The following is a 27,520-nucleotide window of genomic DNA, read 5'->3' on the forward strand; positions in this document are numbered from 1 at the left end:
ACTGTTTCTCCTTTCAGGAGGACCTGAGATGGAGTTCTCTTCTTCAAGTCATTGAAAAGGTATTTTAGCCCCTCCCCTTTCTTTTTCTGATTTTGTGTGTGGGTTTAAGCAAATTGAAACCACAGTCCTGGTCTCAAAATGTAGTCAAGTGTCTGATAGAGCACATCCTTACTGTTGTAAGTTATGGCAAAGCGGCTCTGAGGAACCGGTTTGTTTCTTAGCAGCTGATAGAACCTTGCGGATCATGTCTAGTTGAGGCTCCAGGTTTCCGCCCTTTGTGTTCTGTAGAAGTGAATGGTGCTAGCTCTGACTAGAACATGTCTGGAGCCTCTTTCCCTGTTTGGAGAGCCATTGGGGAGGTGAGGGTGTTTCAGCATTGTACAGTTTGCCATTTGATTAAACAAGAAAACTGGTAATAAAAGTAATGTGAAGAAATCAAAGGATGCAATCTAGACATTTTAAAACGGCCTTAGTCTTCTTTCCTGATGATGGTTTAAATGACATAATGAAATTTTCAACTGTGGGTGCTTATAATCAGCTACTTAAGAGACCCTCACAGCATGTTGACTCATTTTTCTATTTTATACGCATTTATGTTTTTCTACTTAAAATAGTAAAAATACAAAACATAATCAGCTATCCTAATAATTTCTTTCTCTTCTCTTTTTTCTTTGTTGGGGATTAAACACAAAGCTTCCCACATGCTAAGAAAGCACTCTGTCACTGAGCTTGCATCAGTCCTAATTTTCCCGAACTTTATTTTGTGAAACTCCATTGTAGTTGTTAGTGTAGCTCAGAGGCAGAACACTTGCTAAGTTTGTTTGTGGCCTTAAGCTTGATTCTTAGCTTCACAAAAAATAAAATACTAAATAGACAAAAGCTCTTTCAATTGTCTTCACAGTGATTCCCAGTTCCACCAGTTAGTTTACCTTTGACAAAATATAAGAGCGGAATAGTTTTTCCTGTTTACTGAGAATTACAGTAACAATTATTTTATACTGTTACTGAGACGTGTGACTTACCAAGCACACCATTCACACTTGTTTATTTAGTAGCCTGTGAGCAAGCTACTGAAAGGTCAAGTTAGCTGCTGATAAGCCTTAACTCAAAATAGGGAGAGTCATTAATTTGATAAAAGTAAACGGAAACAGGCTCAGTGGGTAAATGTGTTTGCAGAGCCTCATGGCCTGGGTTTGGTCTGAGGGACCCACGTGGTAGAAGGGAAGAACCAGTTCTTGCAGTTTGTCCTCTGATCGCCACACTGTTATAGGTTGTGTGTCCACACACATACAGTAAGTAAACATGTCTGTCTGTCTGTCTCACATACATACACCCCACAAATGTAATTTTTATAAACTAAGAAAAGAAAGAGGAAACGTGTCCATCCATTTGACTCCAGCTGTATCTGCCAGGTCAGCAGGCACTTGTATCGGTTTAGAAGACCATCTTCCTGTGCAGTGTTTGTGAGGTCCCAGTTCCCTAGGTGTCCTGGCTTCTCACAGCTGCATAGTCTTTCTGACCCCAACCTCATGTCTTGGTAACTTGAGAGACATTTTATTCAGAAGATTCTCTGCCAGGAGAGAAACAGAGTTTACAAATTAGGAAGAAGGCCCTGGTTGGTTGAAAGATTTGTCAAAGATTATAAGGCTAGTTTAATGATTAAAGCTTAGATTGAATTGTAAGCTCTTACTATCTATTTTTTTTAACATAAGAGATAAGCAGTTTTTAGTCACTACCCAATGTGCACTTGGGTTTTCTTTTTTTTCCAGATTGCTTTGAAATGAACCAAGTTGCAAATTCCTTTCTTCTCAGCCTTTAAGCAAAGAAGCTCTGGGAACATGGATCAGCATGGTTTTGGGGTGGATTTACAAGTTTTTTCTCTCACTTCTCCACTCAATGGAAATAAAAAGTTACCATTATATACTTGGCCCTATGCTCTCTGTTTCAGAAACTCTGGGGAAATAATTTACCCCATTGTTAATATTGAATTGATTGTTATTATTTTTTTAGCTTTAGAAAGATTAATGAACAAAAGTGTACGGTTATGAGGCTATAGATCTATCTTCAGAGTTCATTTATTGTTCATTGAACATATTTCAGGGTTGGTAGCAGGTATCAAAGGAGTTTAAAACTGTCTCTGGCCAGGACTCATTGGAAAGATAAGACACACAGACACGAAACATTTATATATATAAAACTTTCCAGTAAGTGCTTTAGAAAGTCAGAAGTAAGGATCTGGAAAGATGGCTTAGTGGCTAAGAGCAATGGCTGCTCTTCCAGAGGACACAGGTTCAGTTCCCAGCACCCACATGGTGGCTCACAACTCCTATAACTCCAGTTCTAGGGGAACTGGTGTCCTTTTAAAAAGAAAAGATCTTAGTTGGGCAATGGTAGCACATACCTTTAATCCCAGCACTTGGAGGCAGAGGAAGGTGCATCTCAGGGAGTTTGAGGCCCAGCCTGGTCTCTACAGAGTGAGTTCCAGGACAGCCAGGGCTGTTATACAGAAAAACTGTCTTAAAAAAAAAAAAAGTCAGAAGTAGTGATCTTCGTGGTCTAGATTGGATGGGGAGATTTTGAAAAACAAGTGGAATTTGTACTGATTTTCAAATAATCATTTGACATGTGGGAATTTGTGTGGTTGGAGGATTAACATAACAAAGCGTGGGAATGATTATTGCTGGGTTACTGAGTAGGGGTGGGGCAGAGAAGACAGTAGCCTTCCTGGAACTTAGGAAGGAGGAAGAGTAGAGGGGAGAGTTGGGACCACATGATGGAGGGAGCCAGTAGGAGCCACATAGTAATCTGGATGCACCTTTTGATCTTGCTACTAATCTTTAATTTTATGTTTTTTAGGCATGTTCTAATTCAGATAAACATGCTTTAGTAACTCCTTGGCTAAAAGGCAGTATTCTTGGAGAGAAACTGGTTGCCTTGGCAGACTGTCTTTGTGGTCAGGATTCGAAGCCCTCATCTTCAGAACCCCACTCCTCAGAACAGTGGACTCTGCTAAGACTAGCATTATCACAGCATGTTAAAAACGGTAGGGACACTCTTCTGTTTTATAGCCTCCTGGGGTTCTATGCTTTTAACTTGAATACTGTTGGTTAGGAGCTGTTTTCTCAAATACATTTGTTATAAATACCATGTTCGTTACATGGTATGACTTGAGTGATATGTTATTATATATATATATATATATATATATGATATCTATTAATAATTTTGATTTAAAGTTCTTTGAATATAACATGGCTGGTCACTCTTGAATTTTGTAGACCGTTGGGTTTTATTTTAAAATTGCTTTTTAAAACTTGAGGATTTTTAGGTGTTAGAGGGCAGATTGACTTTGTAAATGTTTTTTGTCATTTAATATGTACATACATGGCTTTAAAGAACAAATATAAAACATGAGAAATAGCTACATGATTGCTAGTCCAGGGTAAGATATTTCAAAATGTGCTGTTATTTATATTTGTCTATTTGGATTTTTTTCCCCTGTAGATTACTTGATTGGAGAAGTATATGTTGGAAGAATTATTGTTAAACTTCATGAAACTTTATCCAAAACAAAGGACTTATCAGAAGCTGAAAATAGTGACTCTTTGATGTCTTTTGTCTGTGATGTGGCCTATAGCTATTTCAGCTCAACAGGAGGCTTGCTAATGCCATCATCTGAAGATCTGTTATTAACTCTCTTTCAGCTGTGCGCTCAGAGCAAAGAACGAACACACTTGCCAGGTAATAGCCTACTGCTCAAATGTTTTGTTGGGAATCTCCGGCTCTGACCTGCATAGTGAGTGTAAGTGCCCAGGCTTTATTAATTGACTCGTAATGTGGTTGTTAGTTTTAAGAATTTTGAGAAAATAGCACTGTTATGTTTTTGTTCTAAAACCAGGCTAAAAATGAACATACAGATGACGTTTCTAAAGTGTGTGATTGATATTAAGGAAACAGTATGGAAGGGCCATACTGGATGACTTAGAATCTTAGCCTCTTCACTCAGTAGCACTAACAGGGTGCTTCATTTCCTTTACAATTACATTCATTTACTTTGTGTATGTATGCAGGTGTGTGAGGGCATTTGTGGTTCCTGAGAGTGTGCTGCTGTGTACGTGTGGAAGTCAGAGGACAGACAACTTGTATTAATTGGTTCTCTTCCACTACATGACTATCACGGTTAGAATTCAGCTGCTTAGGCTTAAGGCCAGTACTTCTGTTTGCTGAAGACATATTACCAGCCTGGTACCCCCCCCCCCCCCCTTCTTATTTTCCTCCTTTCTTTCCTTCTGTCCCTCCCTCCCTCCCTTCCTTCCTTTCTTCCTCCCTTTCCTCTCTTTCTCCTCCTTCTTTTCCTGAGACAGAGTTTCAGTACATTGCTCTGTGTGTAGACCAAACTGGCTTTGAACTCAGAGAGATCATCTGCCCATCTCTGCCTCTCCAGTGCTGGGATTAAAGGTATGCACACCATACCTGCTGTACCTAATCTCTTGATGGCTCAATTTCCTTTTTTAGGAAGGGATAATCATACTGCATCTTTTTTATTATAGTAAAACTCATTGTGTCTTGCTGTATGAAGAATGAAATTGAGACTGCCCTATAAGGACTAAGTTTATCTGGGAAAGGGACATGACACACAATACTGATGATGGCGGTGCACGCCCTAATCCCAGCTCTAGGGAGCCTGAGACAGAAAGGTCTCTCTGAGTTTGAGGTCAGCCTGGTTCATGTAGCTAGCTCTAGGCTAGCCTGGGCTACCCAGGGAGACCATGTCTCAAAAAAGAACAATAAATAGAAATACTATTAACACATAGCTCTCTTCCTCTAATCCTTGTTTAATACTTAGAATTTTTTTGTTGTTGTTGGAAAAGATAACTTGTAATTGCACTCCTTACAGGACAGCTCCTATTGGTGAAATAGCTCAGGATATGGAAAACAGCTGTCCTATCATATGATATTATTATGGTAAAGCTAGCTTGTATTGTGTGAATATGCCAGTTACTTTTGGTAAAGAGAGTTTAATTTTGTATTTTATTTTAAAATAACATTTTAAGATCTCAGATCTGCAGCAGATTTGTTTGAGATATTTTATCTGATTAGTTCATTCAGTGAAATTACAAATTATTGCTAATTCTTTGATTTTTAGATTTTCTGATCTGTAAACTGAAAAATACTTTGCTCTCTGGCATAAATCTATTGGTCCATCAGACTGCAAGCGCACATGAGCAGAGTGCTTTCCTCCGTTTGTCTGTCCTGTGGCTGAAGGACCAGGTTCAGTCTTCAGCTTTGGATAACACGAGGTAACCTTTTTGTACACCTTTATATAAGATCTCACTCTGCTGGGGTAGTTCATGCCTATCTGTAACTCCTAGCACTCAGAGGATCACAGCTCTAAGTCTGTTCTGGACTGTATGGTGAGAACCTGGTCTTACAAAGAAAAATGTTTGTGATTGGTGTGCATTCCAGTCTGTTTTTTTTTTTTTTTCTTATACAGAAAATATTTAATTGAGGGGGCTCACTTAAATTTCAGAGACTTAGTGCATTATCATCACGTGGTGTGCTGGCAGATGTGGCACTGGAGGCAACAGGAAGTTGACTGATACCCTGGGTGGTATTCTGAGCATAAGAAATTTCAAAGCCCACTCCTACAGTGACACACTTCTGCTAGCTAGGTTGTACCCACTCAAACCAAGTCATACCTTTTAATAGTGTCAGTTCCTATGAGATTATGGGGGCCAATTACATTCAAACTACCACAGTGTATATGTGCATGTTTGTGTAAATACATGGAAGTACATGTTCCACAGTGCACTTGTTTTTTTTTTGACTGAAATAACTCTAACCTTATTAATACGTTTTCAATAATAGCAAATAGATCAAACAGTTCATAGAAACATAGAATGTTCCAAAACTAGATAGTCCAGATTTTTCAAAAAATATTTTGTCTTAACACTATTCAACTGTCTATTGAAAATTCTTCTGCTGAACTAGCTTTGATCAGTTGCATGGTTGTGGTATTATTCTGTATTAAAGATTTTGGATTGTTAACTGTGATCTTTTATGGCTACCCATACATTCTAATTGTCCTTGGTTGTTCAGTTTTTAAAATTCTGGTTTATAAGAATATTTTATATAGCTGTTCATATAATGAAATAATGCATATAGTATCTTTCGGGTTGGTTCAGATGTTTTTATTATTCAGTAACATAGTTGTATTTCAAATATTCCATATCTAAAAATGGTCATCCACCACATCCTGAGGTAGAAACATCACTCAGTTTCACACTACGGAAGTTTGATTATACCCCTAGTTTTGACTCTGTGTGTCTTAGGTGTTGTGAGGGGTAGGAAGGATGTCTTAATGTGTACTAGATTGTTGAACCTAGCTGTCCCATGACTGCAGCAGTTCTCTGCATTGTTCCTAGTCTTCAGGTCCTCTTGGCTGCTGTTGGTGACCTGCTGAATACTCTCGTAGAGAGCAGGGATGCTTCTCTTCTTGGAGTCTACATTGGAGGTGTAATGCCCAGTGACAGTGAGTGGGAGAAGATGAGGCGGTCTCTTCCTGTTCAGGTGTGTTTAACATGCAGAGTGCCTCTCATTCTGAAGTTTCTATTTTATGCATGATTCAGTATTTTTATCCTGGAGGAGAAAAAAACAGTTAAAAGCTGTCTATTGTTGGTCATTCTTGTGACCAACCATGGCAACTCTTATAAGGAAAACATTTGATTGAGGGTTTAGTCCATTATCATCATGGTGGGGAGCTTGGCAGCATGCAGGCAGATGTGGTGCTGGAGTAGTACCTGAGAGTCCTACATCTTGCAGGCAACAGAAAGTCGACTGAGACACTGGACAGTATCCTGAGCATAGGAAACCTCAAAGTCTGCCCCTTCAGTGGCACACTTCCTCCAACAAAGCCACACCTTGTTACAACACCCCCTAATAATGCCACTCCATATGTGATTATTGGGACCAGTTACATTCAAACCACCACAAAAGCCTGCCTGCCTGCCTGCCTGCCTGCCTGCCTTCCTTCCTTCCTTCCTTCCTTCCTTCCTTCCTTCCTTCCTTCCTTTTTCTTGTTTTTCTTTTTGTTTTTCAAGACATTTTTTCTCTGTAGACTGTCCTGGAACTCACTTTGTAGATAGACTAGGCCAGCCTTAAACTCACAGAGATCCTCCTGCCTCTGCTTCTGCCACTCAAGTGCCACCACCGCCTGGCTTAAAAGCCTTTCTTGCATCGCTCTGTGTATGTGAGTGTTACACGCTGACAGTGGATCGCTCTGTGTATGTGAGTGTTACACGCTGACAGTGGATCGCTCTGTGTATGTGAGTGTTACACACTGACAGTGGATCGCTCTGTGTATGTGAGTGTTACACGCTGACAGTGGATCGCTCTGTGTATGTGAGTGTTACACGCTGACAGTGGCACAGCCTCGTGTAGAGAGGACTATGGCCTGGTTCTCTGGGGTCTTAGAGAAAAGAACATGTGGATGACTGCTCTGCTAAAAACCAAACTTCTGAACTACTGAGGATTGACATAAACTACATATTCTAATCGTCCCATTTGAACAAGAATTGGATGATTACATGAGTAAAAATTGGAAATCTGTGAATAATCATCAATTTAGAATATGTAATGAATTTGCATATAATTTAGTGTGTTCTGTTTGCAGTGGCTACACAGACCTCTTTTAGAGGGAAGATTGAGTTTAAATTATGAATGCTTCAAGACGGACTTTAAGGAACAGGATACACAGACTCTTCCCAGTCATCTGTGCACGTCATCACTATTGAGCAAAATGATCTTGATTGCGCGGAAAAAGAAAATAGTCTTAGAAAACAATGTCGTTGACAAAATAAGTGAGTATGAAGATTCAGATAGATAAATAAATGTATAAATAAACAGAATTTATAATTTTCTTTAGGCTTGCTATAATGTTAGCCATCCAGCATAATTGGTGTATAATCAGTTATTTCTTCAAGCTGGCATAACATCAGAGTAAGAAGAGCCTATGACGCATGCCCTGAAGAAAGCAGGTGTGATGCAGAGTGTTCTGTCAGGATTCTGAAAGTTCTTGTGGGTCTTGAACATTCATACATTATACACAGGGCTCTAATTATTTCCCCGGCAGATACAGGCTCAAGTGTTGAATCTCAAGAAGATTTAGAACCCCAGCAAATTTCCCCATTCATAGTATTGTAGGTCTATGCTGTACATAATAGTATTCAGGGTGAAAAGTTTGTGTTCATGGGAGGGGCAAATGCTCTGTGGAAGAAAGGTGAAACATTATTTGGCTATTGAGTGCCACATTTAGTTAACATTTCTCAGAGTCTGTCCAAATGTGAGACTAGAAATGATGATTTATTCTTGTTGGTTTACCAGTTTTTAAGTTGTATTATTTTAATTTATGTGTGTGTACATGCCAGTGTTCCTGGAAGCCAGAAGACCACTTCAACTTCAGATCACCATCAAAGCTAGTGTTACAGAGAGTTTTGAGTGGGCTAGCATGGGTGCTGGGAACCGAACACAGTCTTCAGGAAGTGCAGCAACCGCCTTTAACCAGTGAGCCACACCTGTAGCCCCTTCCCCCACCTTTCTTTCATTTCGAGGCAAAAATCTCAGCCTGCCTCAGCCTACCGAGTGTGAAGATAATCACTGTCCTCTTTCTCTAGTCCTTGCTGTTGTTTGAGATAGGGTGTCAGCGTACAGCTCTCGCTGTCCTTGTACTTACTTTGTTGTCCCTGCTGGATTCAAACTTAGAAAGATGTCTCCCAAGTTGCTAGAATTACAGGTCTGAGCCATTATATCCAAATCAGGTTGTTTAGTCTTCTTCTTGGCTCCCAGTTAAATACTGTGATTGTCTCTGCTGACCTAAGAGAGCTTGTTAAGGTAGGGTCAGATTTCAAGACCCCTGATCCCGTGACCTGCATGACTTTGAAAGAGTTTTGGCCATCTCTGTGCTAAAAACCTGGGATTGTGAAGTTCCTGCTTGACTCATGGTCCTTTTATTCTTACAACAGTGCTAAGAGACTCCACTGCAGAGCGGTCTGTTACTGAGACACGTGTTTGCTTGTTTTGTTGGTTTGAGACAGAGTCTTACTATGTAACCCTGGCTGGCCTCACAGAGATTTTTTTTTTTTTGTTTGCCTCTTAAGTGCTGGGATTAAAGGCATGTCTCCCACCTACCCCCTCCAATTTTACTTTGGTAGTTTACATTGGATCCTGGTTTTGCCCATTTGGCATGAAGTTCTCTTCTAAGGTCTCAGAACCTCTTAGATGTTCTTTCTTTTTTCTTGTGGTTTTGTCTTTTTAGATTTTATTTTTATTTTTAATTGTGTAGATGTGTGTGTCTATATAGTGGATCAGCTCAAGGAGAGACTCAGGTGACTGGTCTTCTTGGTCCTTTCCCTGGGTGAGCATCTAGTGTCCTTTTCCCACTGCAGAAGTTTAGATTGTGGGATAAACAACAGTTACTTTGTTAAACGATTGCTTTCTTCCTGTTCTCAACACCTGTTTTCAATGCCCTCAGCTACCTGCTGACTTTCTCCTTGCTTTACAGCAAAGTAGGAATCCAGCTTGCCCCAGGACAGGGAGTTCTGAAGGAGACAAAGGAGAGCCCTACACTCAGCTTTCCACAAGCTTAGATAGTGATGGAGGAGGGTCATCTGTCTATGTGTTACTTTTATTGGTTAATAAAGAAACTGCCTTGGCCCTTTAATAGGACAGAAAATTAGGCAGAGTAGACAGAACAGAATCGTGGGAGAAAGAAAGCAGAGTCAGGCAGACCCTTCAGGCAGTCGTCATGCCTCTCCTCTCTGAGTCGGATGCAGGTTAAGATCTCTCCTGGTAAGCCACCACCTCGTGGTGCTACACAGATAACTAAATATGGGTTAGTCAAGATGTGAGAGTTAGCCAATAAGAGGCTGAAACTAATGGGCCAAGCAGTGTTTAAATGAATACAGTTTCCGTGTAATTATTCTGGGGTAAAGCTAGCTGGTGGCTGGAGGAACTCAGCCCGCAGCTCCATCTACAAGATAGCACGTGGCAGTTCAGTCAGCATGGGGTTCTGTACACTGTGTGCCTTTGATAACTGGCTGTGCCCATTCCGTTAGTTGCAGAGCTGCTGTATTCACTGCAGTGGTGTGAAGAACTTGACAATCCACCATCTTTTCTGACTGGATTTTGTGCAATGCTTCAAACAATGGATATAACGTATGACAACTTATCCGTGCTTGGTGACACGACCAGCCTCTTGCAGCTGTTGTTTAACAGGTAGGATTTCCGTTCGGTTTGTTTTAAAATAATTATTTGTGTGTGACTTTCCCTTCTACAAAATGTAAGCCAGTTTGTGCTTTTGTTTCAGTCAGATCGTTGACCTAATCCCTTTTAATAGTAAGCATTCAATTTAGAAATTTTAAATACTTGATTTACTCTTTTAGGGGAGTATTTGGATTTTGCCTCTTATTTAATTCATAACTTCATTGAAGTGGCAGAAGATGAAAGAATTAGAAGCTTGTAGACATTGTTTTAATTTGTTACATGTTAACTGGTCCTCCCATTGTGTTGTCGGAGTTTCTGTCCTGCCCGGTTCCCGCAATTGTTAAGTCCCAAAGAAATCACACAGAGGTCTACATTAATTATAAACTGATTGGCCCATTAGCTCAGGCTTCTTACTAACTCTTTTAACTTATATTAAACCCATTATTCTTGTCTATGCTAGCCACATGGCTCGGTACCTTATTTGGTGAGGCAGTCACATCTTACTTCTGTGTCTGGGTCACCAAGCTTTCCTCTTCTCAGAATTCTCCTGTTCTTGTTGCCCTGCCTCTACTTCCTGCCTGGTTGTCCCACCTATACTTCCTGCCTGGCTACTGGCCAATCAGCGTTTTATTAAAATACAATTGACAGGGTACAAACCATTGTCCCACAACACCATTGCTTCCAAATATAACCTGTATTTTAACTGTACCTGTAGCTTAGCTGTTTCTTAATGTTGTAGCCATGAGTTTCTCTTCCCTACATGAGGAAAATGGGTTATAAAAACAGTCCTTGTAGCATTATAGTAGTTAGATGCTTAGCTTTTTGAAATGGTATTTTTCTTTTTTTAGTTTACCAGTATTTTGAATATGCTTTACAGTGTGAGGATACCAGACTTTCCCTCTAATGCTGGTTCATACTGTCACTTTGATCTTGCTGGGCACAATGAAGCAGGCTTTTAATTCCAGCACTCAGGGGGAGATAGTAAGCAGGTAGATCTCTGTGAGTTACAGACAGCCTGGTCTATATGGCAAGATTCAGGTAGCCAAAGTAAACCCAACCCAGTCCCTTAGGGTTTTATAAAGTGCTTCTTCGCCCTTCGCTGGGACTCTCGAGTTATTCTCTGGGAGGTAGCCTTTTCCCAGCTGTGGCTTCTGATCTTCAAGTCTGTTTGAAATTCCCTGGGAGTAAAAGCTCAGCTCCTGTTGTGAAGAATTACCTAAACTCCCAGTCCTTTAGAAATTAGTGGCAGTCGGGTACAAAGTTTTGGATAACTTAGTGATCCAAATTTATTATGTAAAAGGAAACATGATAATCAGTGTTTTAAAATCCTAACATTTTTCAGAATAATTGATACATACCTATATCTATATATCTGTATTTATCATCTGTTGGTTTTTTTTTTTTTTGCCTCTTTTTTTTTTAGATCTAGAAAAAATGGTACACTTTGGTCTCTTATTATTGCTAAGTTGATACTTTCCCGAAGTATTTCATCTGATGAAGTAAAACCATATTATAAAAGAAAAGAAAGGTATTCTTCCACTTTGCTATTTACTATTGTAATTGGTGACTTTGGCCATCTGTGATTAGCGAACAGTGTAGTGAATCAAGAAAAAAAAAAAGGTTTGGGAAGCAGGGAATTTGAGTGAAGCAAAATGAGGACTAAAGACTGACAGATGTGAATGGGTTTGGTTGGAGTCATAGTTGTTTCTCGAGACAGGGTCTCACTGTGCAGTCCTGCTTCCTGCCTTTGCTGCTTGAGTGCTGAGATTAACAGATTATTTCTTCCTTTCTTTTTTCTTTGGCTGAAGCATTTCTAACTTGACACTTCATAAAATTTTATGCTTATTTCAGAAAAAGAATATTTTATAAACCTGATTTCCTCAGAAATCCTTCGGTAGGGAGCTAGAAAGATGACTCATTAATTAAGAGCACTTATTCTTGCAGAGGACTCGGGTTCAATTCCCAGCTCCCAAATAGCAGCCAACAACCGTCGGTAACTCCAGTTCAGAGGATCTGGCACCCTCTTCTCTGAAGGCACTAGGCATGTAGCTGGTACATAAAGACATTTGGGCAAATCACCATTACACATAAAATAAAACACAGTGAATGAAATCTTCTGATAGCAATACTTTTTGTTTTCAACATACCTCCTTATTTGTTCTGTGTGGAAGTAGGAGGAAAAAAAATTGCTCTTTTTTTTTTTTTAAGACTCATTTAGTTTTCATTTTATGTGTTTGCTTACATGGATGTATGTGCACCATGTGTGTGTGCCTGGTGCCTATGGAGTACAGAAGAGGGTAAGAGGGTGTTGGATCCTTGGAACTAGAATTACAGGTGATGTGGGTGCTAGGAACAGTTGGGGTTTTCTGTATGAGCAACAAGCATTCTTAACCATGAGCCATCTCTGTAGCTCCTCCTCTTTTTTCAAATAAAGGACCGTTGTTTAGAAAAACATGCCAGAATGCAGCAGATGTGTAAGACACGCAGACCGAGGTAGCTGAATGCAGCAGATGTGTAAGACACGCAGACCGGGGTAGCTGAATGCAGCAGATGTGTAAGACACGCAGACCGAGGTAGCTGAATGCGGGAGATGTGTAAGACACGCAGACTGTGGTAGCTTTCCTGTTAAACTCAGCTTTCAAATTAATGCTTGGCTGAGACTTACCAACAAGCTTTTTCAGTACTGACTCAACTAGAATTCTGTGTGTTCAGGCACTATAGAATTGTTAAGTACATTTATATTTTTTTTGTTTGTGTTTCAAGACAATGTTTCTCTGTGTAGCTGTGACTGTTCTGGAACTTGCTCTGTAGACCAGGTTGACCCCGAACTCCAGAGATCCTCTTGCTTCTGCCTCCTGAATCCTGGGATTAAAGACCATTGCCCATCTTAAATTTCAGGTTTTTAAATCTTATAAAAATAATTAAGAAATTTTATTTGAGGTAACTTGATTCACTTATAGGAAGTAATACAAAAATGAAAATAGCAATATATATATCTATATATCTATACTCTGTTTATCCATTGATACCATTCTGTATAGTAAGTTTTGGGGTTTTATTTGTATTGTTTTCTTGATGGTAGACATTGATCCCAGGGCTTTGTGAATGCCGGGTAAACACACTCTGCTACTAGACTGTATACAGTCCAGTCCACTAGCAGTAAAAGATAAAAGACCAGCATACCAAAGTTATATATGTTTACTTCAAATAAGCAGAAAAGATAAAAAGCCACGAATAAAAATAGCCATTTGGAATTAGCAGTCACCAGTCTAATGTTTTCTTTTTTCTGGACAAGGATTAAGATTAGACTTATTTTCCTTTTGAATAGTCTGAGTAACAGAATTTTGTGAAAGAGCTGTGATAATTGAATGACTGTAATTAATATTTTCTCTCCAAACAGTTTCTTCCCTCTGACAGAAGGGAATCTGCACACCATCCAGAGTCTCTGTCCATTTTTGTCTAAAGAAGAAAAGAAAGAATTTAGTGCTCAGTGTATACCTGCTTTTTTGGGATGGACTAAAGAAGACCTTTGCAGCATTAATGGTTAGTTGCTGGGTAATATATCATTTTAATCATTTCTTGAGCTTGATTAAGAGTTTCTTAATATGTAAAACCAAAGGTACAAGTGGCAAAGTATATTTGAGCTCGTTCTTCAAATATAAATAAGTATTTCCACCTTATAGTTTTGTTACCAGCCAAGTGATAATTGTTAGGATGAATACCTGGAAGAGTGACTATTGCCTCTTTTTGGAACAGGAATGCTAGAGCCTTATGGGAAAATGTCTATCCAGAAGAACCCTATAATCATTTATTTTCCAGATGTGGCTGTTTTTCATGTGGTACTGGGTATCTAGGACTTTCTGCATGCAAGACAAGTAGACACCACTGAGCGGCCATAGCCCGCTCTTCCACCCATACAGCTTCTTAAAGCCATGTCTCTTTTCTCCCTAGTCAACTCATGATTGAATATATAAAGGTACAAGAAAAGTTTTTATAGTATTTGAACGTTTGTGAACTCTGCACTGTGTTAGCTCATGTATTTATGGATTTAATAAGCATTTCTCTGCAGTTCCTGTTGTAGAGAAACAGGTCATGTTACATCCTGCTGTAACTGCTTGTAGCGGAGCACTGCATACTGCAAGGGAAATGGCAGAAAGGAGGGAGTTGCCATTGTTTCCAGTATCAGTGTCAGCTTTATAAAAAGAAATACCTTGAATAATGTGTTGAAGGTTCATGTTTGACCATGTATGTATGTTGGAAAGAGCCTTTCTGGCACACAGAAGCAAATAAGTGGAGATAGTTCCATTTAGCTGACATTTAACGTAAAGTTGGGAACAAAAGATGTTGGATAAGAAGGTGGGTTTTGAAATTGTAGGGTTCTCCCGGGTGGTGGTGGCTCATGCCTTTAATCTCAACATTCAGAAGGCAGAGGCAGGTGGATCTCTCTGAGTTTGAGGCCAGCCTAATCTACAGAGCTAGTTTCAGGACAGGCTCCAAAACTACACAGAGAAACCTTGTCTCAAAGAAAAAAAAAAAGGAAATAGTAGGCTCCTTAGGAGAGAAGCTGATGAGCTGAGTGAGGCGGCCTTACTCACATAGCTCTTTTTAGAGTTAAACTGGTCACTGCTCAAGAAAGATTTTGGCTTTTAAAATATATATAGAAAAGGGGCTGGAGAGATGGCTCAGAGGTTAAGAGCATTGCCTGCTCTTCCAGAGGTCCTGAGTTCAATTCCCAGCAACCACATGGTGGCTCACAACCATCTGTAATGGGGTCTGGTGCCCTCTTCTGGCCTGCAGGCATACACAGACAGAATATTGTATACATATAAATAAATAAAATATTTAAAAAAAAAAAAAAAAAAAAAAAATATATATATAGAAAAATAGAAAAGGCCAGTGTAAAGTTCAGTGCAATGCATTCCTTTCGCCTTCCCTTATCATTCCCTGTTCTGGACTACATGCAGGGTGGGCATGGAGACACACTTCTGCCATAGCATTGCAGAGGTCATTTGTGGACTCTTTACTATAATACCTTTTAAATAGATGTGTTGTGTAGGCCAGGCTTGTCTGGACGTCGCATCCTCCTGCCTCCACCTCCGAAGTGCTGGATTGCAGGAGTCTGTATTAGGCCAGGCTCAAGCTTTTTAGAATTAGCAACTTGTCCATTACATTATTAGCTTTCCAAAGTGGCTTCTGTTTATAGACATTGTTTAAATATATTTTCCTTTTCATTCTGAAATTTCCTTTAGGGGCTTTTGGACATCTTGCTATTTTCAATTCTTGCCTGCAAACCAGAAGCGTAGATGATAAACAGCTCTTGCATGGTATATTAAAAATTATAATAAGCTGGAAGGAACAGCATGAAGACATTTTTCTTTTCAGTTGGTAGGTAATACTTTATTTTCTCCCATATGAAATGTGGGCCCAGATTTTATAGTACAATTTTTTTTTTTTTTTTGGTTTTTCGAGGCAGACTTTCTCTGTGTAACAATCCTGGCTGTCCTGGAACTTGCTCTGTAGACCAGGTTGACCTGGAACTCACAGAGATCCACTGCCCCTGCCTCCTGAGTACTGGGGTTAAAGGCATGCACCACCTGGCTTATATTTACAATTTTTTTGACTTAACAAAATTCTAGTGAATATTTAAAATATCATTTATGCATACCTGGATTAAAATGGAATACTTCCTAATTGAATGTCTTTGCCTTTATCACAGTAATCTATCAGAAGCAAGTCCGGAGGTCCTTGGTATAAACATAGAAATCATGCGCTTCCTTTCCTTGTTTCTGAAGTATTGCACACACCCTCTAGCGGAGAGTGAATGGGACTTCATCATGTGCTCCATGCTGGCTTGGCTGGAGGTAAATTGACTGCAAGTGTCACCAACTCTTTACTTTGTAGTGTAAATCATGGTTGTAATTGATTCCTTTGTGAAGAAAATATTTAAAATACTTTGTAGATGTTCCTGAACTAGGTATTACTAGATAAGCCAGAAAAAGGATAGCGGTTTTGTGAGTTCCAGGTGTCAGATCTCCGGTTTGTATTTAAAATCTTCCCTTAACTTGTTTTAATTTAGTATTTGTAATACAGCCTTTTCAGGTTCAGTTTTATCATGGCAAGCTTTTTTGTTTGTCTGTTTTATTGTTTGGGGTCTCTCTCTCTCTCTCTCTCTCTCTCTCTCTCTGAGCCTGGCCTCGAACTCAAATCACCTGCCTCTTACTCCTCAATGCTGAGATTAAAGGCGTGCACCATCACTGCTCAGCTGGGTGTGATTATTTTGATGTGACATATGAGCAAAGTAATTTGTAAAAAACATAAGTTTGTTTTATAATTTATAAATTTAAATAAACTATATTTTATAAATTATTTACAATTATAACCTATTTGTAAGTTATAATTTATAAATTGTTTATATTTTACAAATTTTATAAAATTTCATAAAATTTATAAAAGATAAAAGAGAATATTGAGCAGGGAATTTGTGTTCTTTTCATGAACCAAAGCAACTAGAAAAATAGTAATTTGTGAGGTCTGCAATGTCAGGCCTGATATAGTCTGAATCTGCTTTGCCTGGTTACCAGGTGTATGAGTTAAGAATTTAGCTCCCAGCTGGGTGGTGGTGGCGCATACCTTTAATCCCAGCACTCAGGAGGCAGCGGCAGGAGGATCAGGCTGGTTTGAGGCCAGCCTGGTCTACAAGAGCTAGTTCCAGGACAGGCTCCAAAGCTACAGAGAAACCCTGTCTGGAGGCCCCCCCCCCAAAAAAAATAGCTCCCATCTCATCCTAAACTTCTTTATTCTAAGATAATTTAATGTTTGATTTGTAGAGCTCTAAAGCATGTGTAGTTAATGTATTATACTTGGCAAATGAAGATACTATCTCCTTCTATACTTTACAGGTTTAAAAAGTTCATTTCAGAATAAATTATTAATTGTTAATTTACTGGTATTTAATTTTGAAAGCTGTTTTGATGTAAATATACATGAATTTCTTTTGAACTATGCTTCAGCAACTACATTCTCCTCTTCCTCTTCTTCCCTCTCTTCCTCCTCCACCTCTCTTCCTTCTTCCTCTGTCCTGTATTATTTGTGGTGTTCTGGTAGCAGCCCGCTTATCTGTTTCATCTCTATTGTTTCCTTAGACAACCAGTGAGAACCAGGCGTTGTATTCTGTTCCACTTGTGCAACTGTTTGCCTGTGTCAGCTTTGATCTGGCCTGTGATCTCAGTGCCTTTTTTGACTCAGTAACTCCAGATACTGTTGGCAATCTTCCTGTAAATCTAATCAGCGAGTGGAAAGAGTTTTTTTCTAAAGGCATCCACAGTTTGCTCTTACCGCTTTTGGTGACTGCTGTAGGTAAGTGCAAAGGGGCATAATAATGATACCTACCAGAGTGACTTGAAGAATTTAAATAAGCGTGGATTCTCGGAGGATTGGATCCATCAGCTTCCATGCCGATGCTTCATGGTGCAGACCCAGGGGAAGAGGGCTTGGTATCCAGAGACCACTGCAGGTTAAGATACATAATTGAGCATAATATATGGCTAGAACCCCTTTAAAAGGCATGCAGTAGAGACCATTATAACAGTTGAGGGCAATGAAATCATAATTGTTACCCTCAACTGTCAGGTCTTTTCTGAATGTTGTATCTAGTTTTCATAAACGATGTTTGATTTGATCAGCACACTTATGCTACTGTGTTTGAGATGTATGTTTCTTCATTTTGCTGTCAGGAGAGAAGAAAGACCTATCTGAAACGTCCTTTCAGAACGCAATGCTGAAGCCCATGTGTGAAGCACTGACATACATCTCGAAGGACCAGCTGCTGAGTCACAAGCTCCCTGTGAAATTGTTGGCCGGCCAGAAGACAAACCTGCCAGAGCACCTCCAGACCTTGCTAAATACTTTGACCCCACTGCTTCTCTTCAGAGCCAGACCTGTGCAAATTGCCGCTTATCACATGCTCTACAAGTAAGGCAGCTTCAATCGAATGACCATTTTAGTCTCTAAAACATGCTGCGTATTGCATTTGCTTTTTTATTCACTGAGCCACCTTTCAACTGCTGACTTGTACTTTTTTCTACAGTTTTTCCACTTTATTTTATTTTAAAAGAAAACAAACTATCTTTTCATTTTACATACCAATCCTAGTTCCCACTCATTCCCTCCACCTAACCCTCGCCCATCCACTCCTCAGAGAGGGTAAAGCACATTGCTTTGGGGAAGGTCCAAGGCCCTCCCTACTATATCAAGACTGAGAAAGGTATCCATCCAAACAGAATAGGTTCCCCAAAAACCAGTACAAGCAGAAGGAATAAACATCCCACAGTCTACCCCAGCCATACAACTGTCACCCACATTCAGAGGGACTAGTTTGGATCTTTGCTCTTTCCTTCCTTGTCCAGCTGGAGTTGGTGAGCTCCCATTAGCTCAGGTAAACTGTTTCAGTGGGTGTACCCAGAATGGTCTTGACCTCTTTGCTCGTATTCTCATTCCTCCACCTCTTCAACTGGACTTTGGGAGCTCAATCCAGTGCTCTGCTGCAGGTCTCTGCCTCTGTTTCCAGAAACCGAAGGTTCTGTGGTGACATTTAAGATATTCATCAGTCTGACTACAGGGCAAGGCCAGTTCGGGCACCTTCTCCTCTATTGCTTAGGGTCTTAACTGGGGTCATCCTTGTGGCTCTCCTGTATGCACTGCTCCTGCGAACCAGTCCTGTCCAGCACCTTGGTTACCATAGCCAGCTTGATGGGCTGCATGTGACTCACGTCCATGATGGCGGCGATCACGCTGAGAGCCTGACTTGTACTTTTTTAATCTTTAAAACAATTAAATGATGGCCGGGTGGTGGTGGTGCATGCCTTTAATCCCAGCATTTGGGAGGCAGAGGCAGGTGTGTCCCTTTGAGTTCAAGGCCAGCCTGGCCTATAAGAGTGAGCTCCAATACAGGACAGGTTCCAAAGCTATGGAGAAACCCTGTCTCAAAAAACCAAAAAAAAAAAGAAAGAAAATTAAAAATGAAAAGAGACTGAATAGTAATAGGAAGGACAAGTTTTTGACTTTATCATTTTTGTTCCTGTGTAATTCATATTTATATAATCTTGGCCATAAGTGGTTATTTTGGAAAAGAATTATTGAAAGATAAACTCACCACATAGTATGTCTTGTTGGTCTAAAGCACAAGTTAACAATAGATAATTTGTTAAAAAGTGTTTAAAAACGATGTTCTGCTTCTCAGACTGATGCCTGAATTCCCGCAGTATGACCAGGATAATCTGAAATCATATGGAGATGAAGAGGAAGAACCTGCTTTGTAAGACTTTTTGCCTTGTTTGCTTTCATTTCATTTTTTTTGAGTGTGTGCTTACCGAGTACTGTGTTGTATGTGTGTAGGTTACAGGGAAATGCTGAGCATTGGTCCTCACTTTCTGTCTTGTCTGTGATAGTCTCCTGTTTGCTGCCTCAGTTTGCCCTGCTAGTTGGCCACCAGACACTGGGGACTCTCCTGTCTTTACCTCCCATCTTGCTCTATAGGGGCTGGGACTAAAGAAATGTGCTGCTACATAGAGCGTTTCATGAGCTCTGGGACCTAAACTCAGGTCCCTAAGCTTGTGTAGTAAGTGCTTTGCGCACTGAGTCACCCCAGTCCCACTTTCCTCTTATAATTTGTCTTGCCAGATTCTTATAAAGAAGTTCAAAAAACCTCTGACTTCAGAATTTGTACTAATTCTGTATGCATAAGTTTTGGAAGTTCCATAGGGCAAATGAAATCCTAAGTTCATGTTAACTACTTTCTCTTTATTTTTAAAATAATTTTATGCCACGTGGCACACTTTTAATCCCAGCACTTGGGAGGCAGAGGCATGAGGATCTCTGTGAGTTCAGGGCCAACCTGGTCTACAAGAGCTAGTTCCAGGACAGGCTCCAAAGCTACAGAGAAACCCTGTCTTAAAAAACCAACCAACCAAAAAAACAAAAAAAGTAATTTTACATGAATGGGTGCTTTCTCTCTATATATATCAGTGCCCTCGGAGGGCAAAAGAGGGTCCTCCTGGAACTGAAGTTAATAGATGATTGTGAGTTGCCATGTGGGTGCCAGGACTCAAATCTCAGTCCTCTGCAATAGCATACAGTGCTCTTAACTATTGAGCCATATCCCCAGACCCCATACTTTCTCTCTTAATTGCTGTGGAACATAGTTCTGTGTGCTCCAGTTCATAAAAACTTTCCTTGGCTATGTGGTAGCTGTGGAAATAGTGAGGTAGTTCAGGTATCTGTTGAGTCCTGTTTTGTTCACAGAATTTAAGTGCAGAGGGGTAAGTACAATGTATAGTAAGCACATTGTTTTTGGTAAGGGCTGTTGTGGAGTATTTGTTTACCCTGTGTGAAGATGTGTCATTGTGATTGGTTTAATAAAAAGCTGAATGGCCAATAGGTAGGCAGGAGAGAATAGGTGGGACTTCTGGGAGAGAGAGGAACTCTGGGAAGAAGAAAGGTGGGGAGACACAGCGAGACACTGAAGTTGGACATACAGTACAGAGGAGAGGTAACTGAGCCACATGGCAGAATGTAGATTAATAGAAACAGATTAAGTTATCAGAGCTAGTTGGGAAAAAGCCTAAGCTATAGGCTGAGCTTTCATAGTTAATAATAAGTCTCCATGTCGTTTTTTGTGAGCTGGCAGCCTAGAGGAAAGTCCAGCTATAAGGGGCTTGCAATCTAGTGGATGCTGCTGCGCTGTGGTAGACTGTATAGTGTGTGTCAGGTACTAGGAAGCAGGGTAGACAGCATGCTGACATTGCAGGACACAGAAGAAACACTGGGCAAAGACACCAAAGTGTGACTGCTCAGATGAACATGGGAAATGGTGTGTGACGCTGTTTTATTCAGTTATTCAACAAACTCTATGAGAGAAAGAATTTCTGTTCCTGCTCCACCTCCCATCTCACCCAGAATGCTTCCTGGACTGTAGCAAGCTCTCAAGTAGTTCTCATTTGTTCAGTGGGAGTCAAAACGAACTATTCTGTACAAAGCAGGGAGGATATAGTGGAAGAAGCTAGAACAGTAGTTAAGGAGCAGGATAAGAAGTGGTGTTAGAAATGGTATTATTGGGCTAGGGAACTGGGTCAGTAGGTAACAACCCATTCCATGAAGCATGAGCACCCCAGTTGAAATCCCCACTACCTGCTTAAAAGCCAGGCATGGCCAGATGTGCCTGTTAACTCAAGATTGAGGGGGGGGGGGTGGTCAGAGACAGGCAGGTGCCCAGGGATTACTGCCAGCCTGAGTAGCCTAAACAGTGAGTGTCAAGTGTCGGGTTTAGTGAGGAGACCTTGTCTGAAGTGATAAAGGAAGAAACCTGATGTTCTCTGTTGGCCTCCACATGTATATGATCTGGGCAAACGCATGCATATGCCACACATAGCCTGAGAAGATGGAATCATTAAGGGTTTAGGCCTGCTGATTCTACAGGAGGTAAAGCACAAAAGAAGCGAGCTGAGGTGGAACCATCCCAAAAGTTAAATAGCAGTATTGGATGGTAGTATGGAAAGCGACTTCAGACCTGATATTTGTAAGATAGCAATGACAAGAATAGGAATGTTTGGTCCATGAGATGGCAGAAACTTGGATTAAGTCTAGGCTCATGAGCTAGCAGCAGGAAGCCCTCAGGGGAAACTTGCACAAAATGAAAGAACCCGGCTAGAGGGCTGTGGGGAAGAGTTTGAAGACCCTGAGTTCACATGAGAATGGTACTGAGTGAGGTGATCCCATAAAGACAGTGACCTATGCTGTGAATTAATGGGCATGTCAAGCTTCTCAGAGAGAGATGCTCTGATTAAAATGAAAAGGATCGGATAAATTGTGATGATTTTTGACGTGTTCCAATTGCAAAGTGAGCAGACAGTAGGAAACGGAAGTGGACAGTAAGGTGAAGCTCAGCCCTCCTCCTCCCATTGGTAAGACACAAAGCCCAACGGTTCCCTGACCCGCTTCTGCCTGGACCAAGTGCTTCTCTGTCCACACAACGTGTTTTCTTACATAGCAGAAAGCTGGGTAGGAGTTTTCTGCAGCTGTGATCAGGTGTTGACCTCTAGTGTCTGTTTTTATAGCATAGGAACAGGTTTTTGGAAAATAGGGGATTTTCTTTTTAATGCTTGAAGTTTTTAAGTAAATTGTTGCGAGACAAGTAAATGGTCCTGTGTGGTCGTTGTCTCCAGGTCTCCGCCGGCGGCACTGATGTCTCTTCTTAGCACTCAAGAGGACCTGCTGGAGAATGTCCTGGGCTGTGTCCCTGTGGGGCAGATCATTACCATTAAGCCGCTGAGCGAGGATTTCTGCTATGTTCTGGGATACCTCCTTACGTGGAAACTAATACTCACTTTCTTCAAAGCTGCATCATCTCAGGTAAACAGAACCAGGGCATCTTTGGAGTGGTGGGGTGCTATGAAATAACCATGTGACAACTTTGGACTGTTATGCTGACATGTCTTTCTCAAAGTGGGGATGCCCTACGTTTTAATCAAACCCTGTCCAGCCAGGGTCATACGCCTGCGGTCAAAATTGTTGCTACTTTTTTTTTTAAAAAATATTTTTATGTGCGTTGGTGTTTTGCCTGCACCAACAGACCTGTATGTCTGTAAGGGTGTTGGATTCCCTGGAACTGGAGTTACAGGCAGTTGTTAGCAGCCATGTGGGTGCTGGGAATTAAATGTAGGTCCTTTAGAAGAGCAGTCTTCTGTAGTGAGGTGCTGCGGGCAGGCCTGCTTTTCATCCTGCCCAGCTCCCGGCCACCGTCTAGCTTATACCTCGAAATAACAACACATAAACTGTATTCTTTTAAATACTGCCTGGCCCATTATTTCAGCCTCTTACTCACATCTTGCTTTAACCCATTTCTAATAATCTGTGTAGCACCACGAAGTGGTGTCCTACCGGAAAGATTCTAGCGTACGTCCATCTTGGGCTGGAGCTTCATCGTGTCTCACTGAGGAGAGGCACGACAGTGTGCCTAACTTAGGAGAGGTGTGGCATCTGACTGAGCCATCTACCTCACTTCCTTCTTCCTGTTCTGTCTACTCCACCCACCTAACGGCTGGCCAATCAAATGGGCCAGGCAGTTTATTTATTAAAACAGAAGACCCTCCCACATCAGCAGTCAGTGCTCTTAACTCCAGTGCCATCTCTTCAGCCCCCTGTTGCTACTTCCTTACTCTTCCAAATGCATGCAGTCTCCCCCCCACCCCCCGAAATCTTGGAAATGGGTGTGGACCATTTTTTTTTCTCCTAACAGAATGCAATCAGCTAATTTCTATACTTTAGGAAAAGATCCTTTTATGATTTGACTTTGTACTAACAGTGATTTTAGAGAATTGGAATTAGGTCTTGCAGTTCTAGAAGCCACCATCTCATTTGTTTGTTTGTTTTTCAAGACAGGGTTTCTCTTTGTAGCCCAGGCTGTTTTAGAACTCACTCTGTAGACCAAGCTGGCCTTGAATTCAGAGATCTGTCCGCCACTGCCTCCCGAGTGCTGGGATTAAAGTGTGCACCACCACCGCCCAGCTTGGAAACCACCGTCTTACCATAAAGATTTACTTGCTACATCACTGACAACCACAGGCTTCGAAAGGCTGCCCGGTGTCATGAGCTGTATGGCCCCTGTGTCCAAACTTGAGTCCAGTGAAAATAGCCTAATAATAGTCAGTTACTGCATCGGCCACTAGATGTCGCTGTTAGCTCACATTTCAGAAGAGAGATGGCAGTCTTCACCCCCTCGTTTTCCTGCGTCTCTGCCTCTGTCATCCTCTTTCCTTCTTTCACTCTTCAGGTAGAATCTCATTGTGTAGTCCAGACTGGACTTCCACTCAGATCTGCTGCCTCAGCCTCTCCAAGTCTAGCTTAGGTGTGTGCTATCCTGTACAGTTTTACCTTTTATTTCTTTAGGGACACTCACACTTTATCTAAGAATAAGCAGACAACAAAAGCTCCTCTTTTTGTCAGTTGTGATCCGTAATCTTTATCCTGCCTCAGGCCCCTGAGTGCTGGGGTTAAAGGTGTTCGCTTTCATCTCAGTGTCAGACTGGTTTAATCCGCCTTGTCTTCTGTTAGCATCAGCTCAAAACACTCAGCTGAGGGCTTCTTGTTCAAAGTGTACGTAACTGCCTTTGACATTCTTTTCTGAATTCTTAAATTATACTTTGTTATTGTTTATACCCATGTCTTAGTGCAAATTTATTAGTTTGTACACTTTTTACCTTTTTTGTCTTTTTTGTTTTTGTTTTTGATTTTTTTTTTTTTTTTTTTTTTCGAGACAGGGTTTCCCTGTAGTTTCTAGAGCCTGTCCTGGAACTAGCTCTTGTAGACCAGGCTGGCCTCGAACTCAGAGATTCACCTGTCTCTGCCTCCCGAGTGCTGGGATTAAAGGCGTGCGCCACCACCGCCCGGCTTGTTTTTGTTTTTGAAATAGGGCCTCTCTGTATAGCCTTTGCTGTCCTGGAACTCATTTTGTAGATTAGGCTGTCCTAGAATACTCAGGGATTTTTGCCTGTCTCTACCTCAGAGTGCTGGGATTAAAAATGTGCACCACTACAGCCTGGCCAACTTTTTCTTTTTTTGTTTGTTTGTTTGGTTTTTTGAAACAGGGTTTCTCTATGTAACAGTCCTGGCTGTCCTGGAACTCGCCCTGTAGACCAGGCTGGCCTTGAACTCAGATTCACCTGCCTCCGAGTGCTGGGATTAAAGACTAAGCACCGCCACTGCCTGGCAAGTTTGTATATTCTTATATTTGTGTATTTTAGGGGAAGATCACACCAGGGGCAACATTGGTCTTATTACTAAACAGAATATTTTATTCTTGTCCAGCCTGCTTTTAGGGTTAGATCTTATGCTGTTATTATTTACTGATGCTGTCTCTTGTGGAACGTTTAGATATGTTCCAAAAATATTGTTGATGTCCAAAAAAAAAATGACAGCAAATTCAGTTTGGTGTGTATGAAATCATTTGTGTACTCCCCCAACCCCCCCAAGATAGGCTTTCTCTGTGTAGCCTTAACTGCCCTGGAACTCACTCTGTAGACCAGGCTGGCCTTGAACTCACAGAAATTCACCTGCCTCTTTTTTCTGAGTGCTGGGATTAAAGGCATGCGCCACCACATCCCGGTGAAATCTGTCCCCTTAAAGTCACCAGTTGCCCTATACCTGGAAAGTGGTCCTGAGGCACAACTTTTATTTCAAGGTAGAGGCAGGAACTCTAGAAGACTGCACAGAAGCTTTTCCTTTTTAAGACAAGGTCTTCTGTGCATCTGTGGCTTGGAACACAAGAGTTGCCTGCCTCTTCTTGAAAATACTGGGATTAAAGGTGTGTACCATGGGCCCAGAAACAGCAGTATTTTTTTGTCTTGAAAATAATTTTTTTATAATATATGCTGATTATAGTCTCCCTTCCTCTACTGCTTCCCACCCCTCCCTATATCCCCTCCCATCTGATCCACACCCTTTCTGTTTTTCCTTAGAAAACAAACAGGCATGGAAGGAATGATAAATAAAATAAGAGAGATCAAAGCCAAATTAGAATAGGACAAAGCAAGCAAGAAAAGGCCAGAGGAAAAAAACAAGAAACATGTACACATATTTACACACGCAGGAATCCCAGTAAAATCTGAAAACTGGAACCCATAATATATACACAAAGGACCTGCAAAGTAGAAAAAGAAAAAAAAGCAAAAAACAAACAGCAACAACAGAGTGCCCTGACTTAACATTATGAGACAAAAAACAAACACAAACCCTCCAAAGATGCCACAGAGTTCATTTCTGTTGGTTATTTCCTGCTGGCATGGGACCTGCCCTTAAGAGCAGTTTGTTTCTTCAGTGGGACTTTGTTAGAGAAAAGTAATTTTTTCATTTGCATGTGGTTATCAATTGGAAATAGCTTCTGGGTTAGGGTGTGTGTGTGTGTGTGTGTGTGTGCGCCAACTTCTAGCTCTAGGACCCTATCTGGTGCAGACCCGTGCAGGTCCTGTGCATGACTAGCATTTCCTATTGAGCCTGAAATGGGAATGGTCAGAGTGACACAATAGATTATTCCAATGAGCTGAATTCTGAAATGAATCGAGAGTGTTTAAAAAAATGTAATGTAGGGGGCTGGAGAGATGGCTCAGAGGTTAAGAACACTGGCTGCTCTTCCAGAGGTCCTGAGTTTAATTCCCAGCAACCACATTGTGGCTCATAACCATCTGTACTGAGATCTGGCGCCCTCCTCTGGCGTGCAGGCATACATCGAGCAGAATGTTGTATACATAATAAATAAATAAATCTAAAAAAAAATGTAATGTAATCGTGGGTTATCTTACCTTCTCAAAAAACCCTTAGCACATTAGACTGAAGTGGAAACAACCCCATGTGCATTTTACCCCATTTGTTAGAAGTATGTTATTTTAACAGATGCATCAAAACATAACAGTTACAGATTCATGGGGTGTCATGGACCATTCCCGTACACGTTTCGTAGCTTTATAGTGACATTCCCCTGTGTGGAGTACGGACTTCATGTGTTAGATTAGTTGCAGTTAGGAAGCTGCCGTTATCCTCAGAGCTTAGCACCCAGTCCATACTGTGGCTCCTAGCAGTCATCCCCCAGCTTCTTCCTCCCCCAGTGGCTCCATAGCACATCTCATTAAGTTGCCTGGGTTGGTTCCCTGTGTAGCCAGGCTTGAATTCATGTGGACCACCATGTCTGGCTGGACAGTGTTCTGCTGTATGTGGTACCACATTTTGTTCTGTTGATAAGCATTTAGGATATTGCCACTTCTGGGCTGTCGTTAAATATTGTTGTCAGAGACTCATGTGTATGTCTTTTTGTGAGGATAAATTTTCATTTTTCTTGCATCATCAACCCCAAAGGAGGATTTTTTTGGTCATAGTCATGTTTTTATTTTGGTCATTGATAATGAATGATAAACTTCCTTTTCTATTTTATTTTTTCTTATTTATTTATTTTTTAAATTTACGAGTTGGGTTGGAGAGATGGCTTCTTGGTAAAGAGCACTGACTACTCTTCCAGAGGACCAGGATTCAATTCCTGGCACCCACATGGCAGCTTACAACTGTCCAATTCCAGTTCCAGAGGACCTGAGACCCTCACATAGACATACATGCAGACAATACACCAATGCACATGAAATAAAATAAATAAGTTATTTTTTTAAAAATGTACATGTGCCCAGCGGTTGTGGTGCACACTTTTAATCCCAGCACTCAGGAG

General features: G+C 40.9%; 1 protein-coding gene across 1 annotated transcript in view; it reads left to right on the forward strand.

The window, feature by feature from the left end:
- The window catches only part of Ltn1 (listerin E3 ubiquitin protein ligase 1), a 65,952-nt gene that overhangs the window by 22,459 nt on the left and 15,973 nt on the right, over positions 1-27,520 (forward strand). Inside the window, exons 11-25 of the mRNA XM_038344342.2 lie at positions 18-59; positions 2,857-3,043; positions 3,505-3,741; positions 5,147-5,300; positions 6,426-6,570; positions 7,673-7,859; positions 10,113-10,272; positions 11,684-11,788; positions 13,661-13,803; positions 15,510-15,645; positions 15,977-16,121; positions 17,403-17,616; positions 17,994-18,231; positions 19,499-19,573; positions 22,479-22,665. Coding sequence (XP_038200270.1) covers positions 18-59; positions 2,857-3,043; positions 3,505-3,741; positions 5,147-5,300; positions 6,426-6,570; positions 7,673-7,859; positions 10,113-10,272; positions 11,684-11,788; positions 13,661-13,803; positions 15,510-15,645; positions 15,977-16,121; positions 17,403-17,616; positions 17,994-18,231; positions 19,499-19,573; positions 22,479-22,665 — 2,355 coding nt within the window. The remainder of the gene's footprint in view (positions 1-17; positions 60-2,856; positions 3,044-3,504; positions 3,742-5,146; positions 5,301-6,425; positions 6,571-7,672; positions 7,860-10,112; positions 10,273-11,683; positions 11,789-13,660; positions 13,804-15,509; positions 15,646-15,976; positions 16,122-17,402; positions 17,617-17,993; positions 18,232-19,498; positions 19,574-22,478; positions 22,666-27,520) is intronic.

This window comes from Arvicola amphibius, chromosome 10, assembly GCF_903992535.2.
Source record: "Arvicola amphibius chromosome 10, mArvAmp1.2, whole genome shotgun sequence".
NCBI lineage: Eukaryota > Metazoa > Chordata > Mammalia > Rodentia > Cricetidae > Arvicola > Arvicola amphibius.